Source organism: Benincasa hispida, chromosome 11, assembly GCF_027475165.1.
Source record: "Benincasa hispida cultivar pf3 chromosome 11, pf3_genome.v1.1, whole genome shotgun sequence".
Lineage (NCBI taxonomy): Eukaryota > Viridiplantae > Streptophyta > Magnoliopsida > Cucurbitales > Cucurbitaceae > Benincasa > Benincasa hispida.
In genome coordinates, this window is record NC_143488.1 from 24520378 (window position 1) to 24533729 (window position 13352).

A 13352-nucleotide genomic window follows, 5' to 3' on the forward strand; every position below is an offset into this window, starting at 1 on the left:
CAAGCAAAAACAGGGCAACAATACGCAAATAAAGCCAACAAGATAAAACTAGAACATAGCCAAACGTAAACGTAAAAAAAACCCTAAAACACTAGAGAGAAAGCCAGAGAAGAGAAACCAAAACCCCACAGCTAAGGGCAACAGCAAAACAGAGAGAAACAGTAAGTTAAAAAAAAAAAAAAAGAAAAAGAAAAGCACCCGTAAACACGCTAGAGAAGACCAAGAAGATCAACCCGCCAGGAAGCAGCTCGAGCACGAACCGTAGAAACCATAAGGTGAAACAAAGCAGACTCTGACCTCGTTCGATCTCCATGCAGCCGCTGATTATGCTCCTGCCAGATGTAGTAGATGGAAGCATACCAGAATACACAGAATAGCTTACTATGCAATCCTTTACCCGACCTCTCTCGGCACAACCAACTCAACTCGACATCCCAACCCGCCACTCGAACTGAACTGATGCAACACACCAGACCACACCTCTCTCCCAAACCCACACTTGAAAGTTCAATAATCCCGCGATTTTATACCTCCCCCACACAGAAGACATCCTCCTCCCCCCCTGACAACACACCCAGTTCCTCGACCAATCCCGCTACCCAACCTATCCCTCATAGCTAACGACCCTCAAAAGAAGTGATGCAGGATACCACCCCCTACCCACAAAATACTAGCCAAGACACCCTAGGACGAAGAGGACGCAAACTCTCCCACGCACCACCGATAGAAAACTGACCACTAGCACCCGGATCCCAAACCCAATAATTCTCCTCCCTCACCCTAGGCCCCACTGCCTGAATAAGACCTCTGATCTCAAGCACCACTCAAGTCACTGTAAGCCATTTCCAACCTCCTTCACCATCCAAGAACTCCAACAACCACGCCTCTAAACTACTCCCTGTATCATAAACCACCATAGAGAATCCAAAATTGCACCCCTGACAACCAAGGATCCCACCAAACCAAACAAGACCGTCCATCGCCGACCATCAAACGAACCAGATGCTTGAATATATCTCTACAACGCAAGATAGCCCTCAAGCACCAAGACCTCCCAACCTCACTCTGAACAGCCCACAAAGACCGACCATGAAAAATATACGCCTCCACCCACGCCACCCATAATGAACCCGATTTAATTAAGAGAAGCCAGAGCAGCTTCATAATAGCAGGCTGATTCTATGAAGCCACATGTTTCACACCCAACCCCCTCCTAACGGCAAGCACACCTCATCCCACGCTACCCGCACACCACCCCGACTCACCGCACTTCCCTTCCATAAATAACTACATAACAGACGATCAACCTCATGAGTTACACACGCATGCAACACGAAGATAATACACCAAAATGTTGGGGTTGATGCCCTAAAGTCTCGTGTCCTGTAGTTTGTAAACAGTTTGTACGAACGCTTGTGTTATTAATATATGATATTTACTTCACATCTTGTATTTTACTCAGTTACTTGTTTTATTTTCTTTACCACAAACCAATAAACATAAAATCCCTGGTTATCTGTATGTGACTCAAGCATGTATGTGGTAACATACAAGTAGATCATGTCTTGAGTTATAACCAAAATGGTTTGTAGTATATGGATATAGGAGGGAAACCTTATCCTGGTAACGCTACGGATGTGGCCCGTTTTGTGGAATGGTTACAAGTATTGTGACTTGTCACAGATGATCTGATCCAAATCATTCGTGTTGGGGACATACGAGCGGGGGCATCCTATACAAAGAGTTTGTATAAGACCTGACCACGAAGTGTTAACGTCTCGTTATAGAACACCATTCATGACAGAGACTTCACTTCACTAGGATGATTATAGGTAACATGACCTCAATCCTGAGTGAGTTGGGAACTCTTGCCACTGAGGGCGGTCCTTTGATTTGTATGGGTGCGGGTGGCCAGGTCGTCGATTCAAACCTACCATTTTGGGGATTTGTCTGATTTGGGAGCTGAAAACTCAGCTACACAAGATGGAATTCACTCATTTCCCAAGGCAGAGGTAAGTAGATATATAGCTCCATTAAGGGCTGATTCCATGGCTTGAACAATGTGGTGTCACATACCTTCTCTTGGACCGCGAGGTGTTCACACATAGTTGGACTATGTTGTATTGTTCATTAGAGGAATCAGTGGTACTTAAGGAGTGAGATGTAACTACAGAGGCAAAACGATAATTTGGTCCAACTGTAGTTACGAGCATCTGTGAAGGGTCACCATACTCATGATTGGTTATATCTGATGGACACAAAAATATATCTGTGGTAAGAAGAGTTCAACTGTTGGTCTTTAGTGGAATGCTTGACAGTTAACGGATAGTGGATCTCGTGGCTAAAGAGTTTAGTCAGCTATTCACGGACCGTTGGAGCTTCGAGCCACAGGTCTATTACGTCCTCTGGGTAGCTTTGATAAAGTCGAGAACCAGTATTTGGGTTAATTTGAAATGTTCAAATTCATAAGAGGAAGTTTGATTATATATGATATAACTGAACTAGTTAATTATATATGATATAATTGGCTAAATGTATGAGATACATTATTTTGGAGGAAATTAGATATAAATATGATTTATATCAAGTAAAGGAGAAAATACTATAGTAGATATGTGATATCAAACTATAGGGTAAAAATATAATATGATTATATTAATTAATTAATTAATTGGTTAATTATATGATAATTAAGCCAAAATATCATGTTTGGACATGGGTTAGTGGGAATGAGTCGGTTATTGTAACCGATGAATTAAAATGAAAATAGTTTTCATTTTGATCAATCGCCCGAAGAAAAAGAAGAGAGCGCACATTAGTAGAAAGCAAAACGATCGCTTAGAGAATTGGGAGCCTATACGACAGTCGCCTCGTGCCTAAACGATCGTCCTCCTCGTGCCTAAACGATCGCACACTATTTCCTACACGATCGCATAGCTTCTCTAAACCATCGTATAGTGTGCCGATTTTGCTAAACGATCGTATACCTTTTCCTAAACAATCGTTTAGTAAAGCCTACATGATCGTGTAGCTTCTCCTAAATGATAAGCATTTTGCTATGCGATAGCGTCTTCTTCCCTCCCACTTGGTTATCGTCTACACGATCTGGGTTTCATCCTTCCTCTACAAAATTCACCAAAGACCATCCTTTGGATTTTCACTCCGAGAATACACGGGGTTCTTTACTGGTGGTGTCATCCCTGTTGCAGTCGTGAGTTTGTAGTTGTTCATGCATTGTCGCTGCTATTGGGCGTTGGTAGATCGCTTGGAGGGTTCCGCTGCGTTGAGCTCTAAAGTGTGAAGATTGTCTTCAACTGGTATGGAACTCTCTCCTTTGTTATTTATCTTATTCTTAGCATGCTGCTAATTAATGTTTGTTTGCATAACTGTTCGTATGAATGTATAATGTTGTATTTTGGTCACTGTGAGATTGGAGCGATCTGAACGCGCTCATGGAACTCTTCGATAGGAGATCCTTCACAAAACGCCTGAAAGGACTGTAAAACAGATCTAACAAGCTGCAACCTCCCAGCAAAAGAGAGGGACAATGTCACCCAGCTTCTAATACGAGCTGTAATCCTTTGTATCAGAGGCGCACAATCCACAGCTCTCAACCGACCAGCCAATAACGGTAACCCCAGATACCTAACAGGCAGTGAACCAAGAAAGAATCCCATAAACGCAGCTAGTTCCTTCGTCTCACCAGGCTCCACACCCGCAACAAACATGAAACTCTTCCCAACATTTGCAGCTAACCCAGACAACTCTGCAAAATCTGCCAGAACCTGCCTCACTAACTCCAAAGAATCTTTCTTAGCTGCACAGAAAATCATCAAGTCGCCTACAAAAACCAAATGAGTTAGACCGACACGCTCACACCGATCATGGAACCTAAACCACATAGGAGATTTATTCAACAACTTGGACAAGACCTCCATCACCATCACAAACAAGAAAGGAGACAATAGGTCCCCATGCCTCAACCCCTTCCTACCAGGAAAAACCCCTCAAGGGAACCATTAATCATCATAGAGAATGTAAGTGACGTAACACAAGCTCTCACCCAACTAATAAACTGAAGGGGTGTACCTATAGCTAGCAACACACCAAACAGAAAATCCCAACCCCTTATTAATGTGAACTATTTAAGGCCTCAAATTATATTATTCATATTTATTTAATAATTTTGATGTAATTTTCATATTTTTTTTTAATTTTATCCTTTTTATGACATATTAAGTAAGGGTATTTTTGTCATTTTCACTATGATAAAAAATGTGACATTAGAGTTTTAATTATCCTGACGGTGACCTTGCACTGTCGGGATTTTGTATCTTTTTCGACCCCATGAACCGTCGGGGGTTTGTTCATTAGTGTCGGAAGAAGATAAAAAATGCATTAAATTATGGTTTTTTCCAACCCCTTATATCGTTGGGATTGTAATTTAAACGTCAGAATTAGCTTTTCTTTTTTTATTCTTTATTTAAATTTGTTTTTTTTTCAAATGTCATACTTGTTTGAATTTTACAAATATCATTCAAACTAATATAAAAATTTCCAAAATCAAGTAAATGTCTACAATAGTAAATAATATATAGAAAACATGTTTGAATTTCAAGTCTTAAACATACTATTCGTCTCAAATTAAAACAATACATCCACAATTCCTTATCCAAAATAACATTACATGATAGCGTCGAGTCCTATCAGGAGATGCATCTACAACCTTGATCCACAATTCCTAAATCGAAAATAACATTAACATCTACAACCTAAATATGTTTGTCGGGAGATGCATCTACAACATAAACCTCGAGGTACCTACAAAATACAAATTTAAATAAGTTTAATGCTCAAGATACCATATACCAATCTCAAAATGAATATAGAATTTAAAATTCAACTAAGAGCATTAATGAATTGAAATAAACCAACTCAAATTTGCATATTTCAATCTCAAACTCAATATAGAACTTAAAACCAATATAAGGACATTAACAAATAAAACCCACTTTAACTTCAAACCTAATATAAAACTTAAAACCCAACACACTTATAACTACATATGTCAATCTGAAACCTAATATAGAACCAACTTAAACCCAACCAACTCATAAGAATTGAAACTAACCAAGATGTATCACATTTACTAGAAACAAACTTACACCCCCTCTCCCCCAACTTAGTTTTTCTTCAATGAAGTTTATTGAGTCCCCACCCCCCAAAATCATTCTCAATCCCAATATACAAAACAACATAATTAAGAATTAAAACAAACGAACACATATCTACATTTTCTTAAACAAACCAAATTAAAATTAAATATACTCGTACTTAAAACCCAACTTAAACCCAACCAACTCATAACAATTGAAACAACCCCCTCCCCCCTACTCTCAATCTAATATACAAACTAACATAATTTAGAATTGAAACAAACCAACACATATCTACATTTGTTTAAACAAACCAACTTAAACCTAAACATACTTGTACTTAAAGCCCAACTTAAACCCAACCAACTCATAACAATTGAAACAAACCAACACATATCTACATTTACTTAAACGTATATCTACAACACATACCTCCACTTAGTTTTACGTAAATGAAGTTTATTGAATCTCTCCTCCCTTCTCCCCTCCCCAAAATCACATACGCACACATACTATTTAGCACATATTGAAAATCAAACTCAACTTTAGAACACTAACTATACTTTACATAACTATACATTTATGCTGTTACCATAACTGCATGATAACAACATACACAAACTTCTAATTAGTTTACTATGAAAGTCGAAGAGTTCATGCCTAGTTCGATTTATCTCTCATGAGCTATAAGAGCATAACTTTCATATCATTCATCTCAGATTGTCTTTTTACTTTCAGTTCGTCCAATCTAGCAAGTCTAGCTTTTAACTCTTCTATCTCTTGTTTTTGCTCCTCTATAACTCTTGATGAGGATGCACTAGATGATGATTTACCTTTTTTCATTTTTTTTACCCTTTGATGTCCTACCAAGGCCCACTCTTGTGCCCAACACCTGCTCGCATATTTCTTCTTCCAATATTGGTTTAGACCCTTCTTGAGTGGAGGCTTCTCTCAGCTCGATCATTTAACTCTACATCAATAATTAGGACTAATTATTGTATGACAATTGTATATAAATAAAGTTACATTGCGAAATAAAAACTTATATATGCATCATTAGCGGCTTGATTAACAAACGACTGGTCACTCTTACAGTGTGCTTGCTTGAATAAGTTCACTAGGTCTATTGTTTGACCATCGGGTCCTTTCTGTAAAACAAATCACATAGAAGATATTAATAATACTTTCTTAGAAATCAAATATAGAAATACTTTTAATATTACCATGGATTCTTGTATGCGTATGAAAGTCTTAGAACCAGCTGTATGAGGGTACTTTTGGGCTAACTGATTCCTTTGATTAGTCTCTGCCACTTTCTAAGAAAATGAGAAATTAAGAGGAAATGAGTAATTGAAATGTAAGTAAACAAAACAAGAAAAAAACACGAAAAGTTCTTACTTTCCAGTTAGTGGATTCAAACTTGTTGCATAAAAAGTGTCAATCTTTTGTGTCGTCTTTAAGTCAATCATTTGGGTGTGCTTGTGCCTTTTCAGGACTTTCATATTTTTTTTATAGTGTTTCTGTAGTTCCCCCTATACTCTTTGAACGGACTTTTCATCTGTTCATCGATGAAATTATTGACCAGTTGGCTGGACAAGTCTAACACAAAATGGTTATGAATTAAGAAAGAAAAGAAAAAATAATTAGTATCTTTGCAGATACAGACACATATATTGTAGGAGTATATCAGCAAGTAGCGGAAGCAACAAGGATCAATAAGCACTCTAATTCATTAATTTTGGCAGTAACTAAAGCATGATCATACAATAACAAGTGGATTTCAAGCTATACCTTTGTAAAACTTCTTGAAATCTTGATACTCAGTTGCAATCTTCTCCAAATCTTGCTGTAGACCTCCTCAAGATCTTCTCCCCATTCTCTTAGAGCTTTAGATTGAGTTGTGGGGCTCAAAATAAGCTTGAATGAAAGGAACTTGGAGAAAAACTCATTGCAACAACCCACTTGAAGAACAACTTCTTCAACTCGAGTTTTTTTAGCAAAAACTCTATAGATGCATGCCTCAATTCCATTCCAATCTTCTCTACATATTGCAGGCTTTTCAAAGAAGATGGCTGTATGAGATGCAACTCATGTTTGGAGTTATTGAAGTCAAATTTAAGTGGGTTTTGTGTAAGCTAGTTGAAAGTGTGATTGGAAAAAATCATAATTTCATTTTGTGTTTTTCAATTTTTCCAAATGATTTCAAAAATTGAAAATATTATTAATTTTGCAAAATTAATTTTTCTAATAAAATTAATAAATAATTATTTAAACAATTTAATTAATTCTAATTAATTTAATATCAAATATTAAATTAATTTTACACAAATCCACCTTCATATATTTAAATCATATTTAAATATTAATTCTCCTATTCCGTTTAATTCTTAAAATTAAACGTGTAATTATATCTTATATAATTACTAATTCCTTTAGTTCTAATTTAAATGTTTCAAATTAACTTATCACGCTACTCTAAAGCTAATCTATCTACAAGCTAGTAAGAGGACCTCGTGGACCTACAGATCATGGGCTATAATGATCTGAGATTAATTGGCTAAACTCTTTACACCGAACTAATCCCCATTCGTTAACTAATGAGTCACTCCACTAAAGCCCATAGTTGAACTCCTCTCACTGTAGATATATTATGTCCACTCGATGTAACCATGATTAGTAAATTAACCCTTCACAGGTTGTTCCTAATAACGGTTGAGTCAAATGTCTATTTTACCCCCGAGATTACCTTTTGTTCCTTAAGTCTCACTGTTCCTCTAATGAATAATTGATCTGTGATCCAATCAACAAACCGAGTTCCTTTCGGACCAATGAGAGGTTGGGACCCCTTGTTCAAGACCCAAAATCAACACATAAGGGAACAACCTCTCTACTATCCCTAAAAGCAGGTAGGAGTGAATTTCTTCTTGCACCATATGTACCCATCTATCTACCCAATCTTACCCCTGAAATGGAGCCGGCACTGTTGAGCCAACCGTTACCTATGCAAATCTAAGGATAATCCCGAATAAACAGGAGTTCATAGTTAGCTCAAGATTAAGGTCAAGTTACCCAGGTCATCGCTTTGAAATAGTCAGCCTTAAACAATAAACAATGTTATAAAGTAAGAGTGACTGATTTCATGGTCCAATCTCATACAAACCCATTCGCACAGAGCACCTCCACTTCTCATGTCATAACATGTACGAATTAGGATCACTTCGTTTGTAGCACTTTACAACTCTTTGTAACAACTACAGAGTGAGCCACATCCAATAGTGTTACCAGAATAAGGCACTCAACCTTATTCATATACTATAGATCATTTGGACTATTTACTCGAACCTGATCGAACCCTTATATCTCTACATAAAGTTTAAGTACTCATATAATAGTCATGGGTCTTTTAGGTTTATTGGATTTCTAATAAGCATATATATTCAATAACAACTTATTGAATTTCCAGAATAAGTTTTATTATTTACAAACCACGAGTTTTAGGACATAAAACACAACATATATAAATATCAAATAACCATCTTACCAATAAGCAACTTTTAACTAGCTCTATATTTTCTATCGGTACCTTTCTCCATGATCCATAACGAACAGAAAAAGATTTCCGAGTGTTGATACCAATGGCATTGCTAAACCTTCTTGCATTGTTGCAATTTGGTTTCTCCCATACAGGGTCGACCTTGATAGGAATTCTCCCAAATTGTTGCACATATCTATCCAAATCAACGTTTCGAGAGTATCCGCGTCTAGCCCTATTAGTCGCACAACCAGACTCTGAAGAAATTATACATCATTAGTTTAATTAAACATTAGTTTATATACAAATTATCAATTATGGATCTAAAATAAATTGTGGATATAAAATAACTTGAATTATCTTCCACAGAGGATGATTCGCCAACATGCTCGGCCGCTAAATACTCCAAGACTGCCTCCTCATCAGTGTGGCCTACCATTGTTCCTGCGCAAACAATAGTATATATGTTATACAACAATATGTAAGTTATGAAATGAAAAAGACGATACATATTTACATGGTTATTCCATATCATTAAGATGTTCATCGAAACTCAAACTCCTATTAGAAGATGATTGTACATCATCTTCCTCGTCATTTATGAATCATCATCAACTCGCTGAATTATCTGTTCTTCTACGACTATAGGATCAACATCAACTCTACAAAAACTGATATCGTTCATTGATTCATCGATTGTACAAGTAATACTATTCACAACTTCTAATAACTCAGGTTGGTGATTCTCACGTTCTTCTGCTTCTGGCATGTTCCACACATGCTTGTTTTGGACTACTTGCATCACTTATCAATCATTACCATATTTGGGATCGTTGATGTAAAACACTTATTTGGCTTGACTAATAAATACAAAAGGCTCGTTAACAAACCAATGAAAAGTTGTATTAATTGATATATACCCCAAATCCATGTGTACTCTGTTAGTCTTTTTAGGGTCTATATCGAACCAAGTGCACTTAAACATAATTACACGCTTTCTCTTGGCATACTGGAAGTCCAATACTTTATTGGCAACATTGTAGAAATTATGGAGATCTCCTCCACCTTCACTTTCTGAAGGCACCATGATCCTGCTATTTTGTGTACTCTAAAAATTATCACACTTAATACTATGATAACATACTCCATTAACAATGCATCCACTGTATGAGCGCACTTCTGAACTTCGATCCATCGCTAGTGAATATATATCATCAGATATATCTCCATTTTCACGCAATGAAAGAACTTGTTAATTCTGTACAACATAATAAATCTTAAAAACTAATGTCGATAGGAATTAATTCTATTGAATTTTTACTTTTCTTTTAAACCTATCATTACATGAGATTTGAACCAACTAGGAAAACCTCGTTGGTACCTTATGCATAAATCTTCCTAACTTTGAGCTTCATGTCAAATTAGTCTCAAATATTTCCTATAAGTAAGAGACGTATTCTCAATTTTATATTTCACACTTTGTATCATAATCATCAATTACAATAGAGTCTTCAAAACATACTTTCGATAAGATTTTATTTCCATGTAATTTTTCAAGATGTATCAATGTGCATTGCATTTCTCTTCTCTCGATACTGTTCTTACTCTTGGTGCTCCTAATGATCGTGCATTTTGTCTGAACATTGAAAATTCACCACATATCTCATCCTCTGGAAGTCTATCATCATTTCTTTCATCTCTATTGAACCTCGTCTCAATTCCAGTTATGTACAAAGAATAAAATGCCAATGATTCATTCATTATATATGCTACTACTATAGAACCCTCAAAACGTGCTTTGTTTCTTACATATTGTTTCAATGTCCGTAAGCTTCTTTCGATAGGGTACATCCAATTAGAACTTACTGGACCTGTAACTTTTGTTTCATAGGGCAAATGGACTGCTAAGTGTACCATTACATCAAAAAATGCCAGTGGAAATTTTTTTTCTAACTTACAAAGTATGATTATAATGTCTCTTTGTAATCGATCCAAATCCCCTATAGATATTGGTTTTGCACATAGATCACAGAAAAATTTGCATAACTCAATGACAACAATGGACATGTCTTTTTTTAAGTATGCCCGAACATCAATTGGAAGAAGTCTCTGAAGCAAAACATGCGAGTCGTGAGTTTTTAGCCTCCATAGGTTTCCATTTTTCTCACTCACACATCTTGATATATTTGATACAAACCTATTAGGAAATTTGATTGATTTCATAACTTACAAAATGAAACCTTGTCATTAGTAGTCAATGTGTATGCAACGTGTGGTTTTACAACTTTATCTCCTACCTTTTGCAGGTATAGTTCTTTTCGTATATTTAGATCTTCTAAAACCAAACAAGCATTAGTTGTATCCTTATTCTTTCCCTCAATATTTAACAACGTGCCTACCAAATTATCACAAATATTCTTTTCAATATGAATAACATCCAACTTATGTCTCAATAAAAGTTTCAACCAATACGAAAGTTGGAAAAATATACTTTTTTTATTCCAATTTAAACTTCGTTTCTATTTTTTATCATGTTTCTCTGGATGTTTGCTAAGCACGGGAAAGTTTAACATCACCTCTTGTAAGATATTTTCTCCATCCATGAAAACTAGAGGGGGTCTACGTTCCACTTTTCCATCATATTGTTTGCTCTTGCACCAACTGTGATTATTTGGAAGATAACGTCGATGTTCCATAAAACATTGTTTTCATCTTAGCCTTAATGATGATGTATCCTCTTTACAAATAGAGCATGCTTGGTAACCTTTGGTACTCCATTCAGATAGGTCACCATACGCAGGGAAGTTATTAATAGTCCATAATAAGCACACACATAGTTGAAAGTATTCGTTGTTAATACAATCATAAGTGTGCACACCATCATTCTATATCTTCTTTAACTCTTCAATCAATGGTTGTAAGTAAATATCAATTTCTTTTCCAGGAGATTTTGGATCAGACATAAGAAGGGAGACATTGAAATTTGTCTCTTTCATGCATCTCCAAGGTGGCAAATTGTAAGGAATAAGCACCATTGGCTACATATTATACGAAGTACTCATATTCCCAAATGGATTGAAGCCATTTAAAGCTAGTCCTAAACGAACATTTTTGGGTCTGAAGCAAACTGAGGAAACTGACAATCAAAATGCTTCCACTCTTCAACATCAGCTGAATGTTGCAAGACTCCATTAGTTTCAACACGTTTATCTTTATGTCACCTCATTTTAGGTGCAATATGGGTAGATGCAAATAATCACTTCAATCTTGGTATCAAAGGAAAATGTCGTAAAATTTTATGTGGGATCTTTTTACTTTTTTCAGATTCAACTTTGTACCATGATTCACCACATACTGGACACTGTTGCAAACTGACAAATTCTTTTCAATATAGGATGCAATCGTATTTATAAGCATGAATAGACTCATAACCTAGTCTTAAGTTACATAATTTTATTTTAGCTTCATTGAACTAGGTATAGATGCTCCAACGGGAAAGGATTCTTTTAACAATCCAAGTAACAAATCAAACGATTTGTTAGTCCAACCGCTAAGAACCTTAATATGCATCAACTTCACCAAAAACAACATTGAAGAGAAATTTGTACAACCAGGATACAACTGGTTGCGTGCTTCATTTATTAAGTCTTCAAATAAACTTGAATTATTATATCTTTCTTGGGCATTGGTGTGCATCTCATTCTCGTTTTCTTCTTCATTTACATCGGCGGTCTGACACTATAGATAATTTATAATATTCAAAATTTCATCTTCTCTATCTATAACATTCATCTGTGTTGTACTTATATCCATCATCATGTGTCGATTGAGATGTGTGACACTCGTATCCCCTAAACAAGTTGACTGGCTCTCCATGATATACCCATTGATGATACGATGAGGAAATTCCATTAATGAATAAATGTCGTTCAACTCCATCTATTGGCTCACACCTTGCATTCATACATTTTCTGCATGAACATCTTATTTTTTCCGAGTTATTAACATGAAGTTTTGCAACTTCAAGGAATAGATAAACTCCTTCTGCATACTGAGTTGATAACTTGTTCCTAATCTTAATCCACTCTTTATCCATTCTTAATAATATATGCGATACGTTGAACCTGTATGATTTAGACAATTAGTTATATTAGAACACATAGTTCCAATTTCTAACTTTTAATTTCATTTAATTTATTTCTTGTTCGTGTTTTTTTGGGTGAATTTTCCAAATCATCCTTGAAAATAAAGTTTTCTTTTAAGGAATTGACAATCCCTTATAATCCGATCGAACACTCTATCGAATTTAGTGGTGACACAAGCTAGAGATTAGACTCTATCGCACATTTCCATCTCTCAATTACACTTCAAATTCTGTAAAATAATTGATATAAACCATTCACATTCAAAGTCATTCACATAAACCACCCCTCGGTTGTGTCAGTCATATAATCAAATTTGAATGTGAATGAATTTGAATGGTTTATGTGAAGTTATGTCACCGGTTATAACCAAATTTGCACTTTAATCCACTTTAGAAAAAAAAACATTAAATAAAATAGAAAATATTACAAAAAATTTATGCATGAGTGATTTAGTATATGAGAGGAAGTTGATGATGAGTGATATCATGGCTTTTTTTAGCTTCAAAATTCGTCAAAAGT

The 13352-nt window shown here is 35.8% G+C and overlaps 1 protein-coding gene across 1 annotated transcript; it reads right to left on the reverse strand.

Annotated features, from left to right (window-relative positions):
- Window positions 1–12141: 12141 nt before the first annotated feature.
- Window positions 12142–12784, reverse strand: LOC150032531 (uncharacterized). Its single transcript, XM_090306931.1, has 2 exons — window positions 12554–12784; window positions 12142–12426 (listed from the first exon to the last, which is right to left on the reverse strand). Exons 1-2 carry the CDS (start codon window positions 12782–12784, stop codon window positions 12142–12144), a joined length of 516 nt encoding a protein of 171 aa, XP_090163057.1.
- Between the last annotated feature and the right edge of the window lie 568 nt (window positions 12785–13352).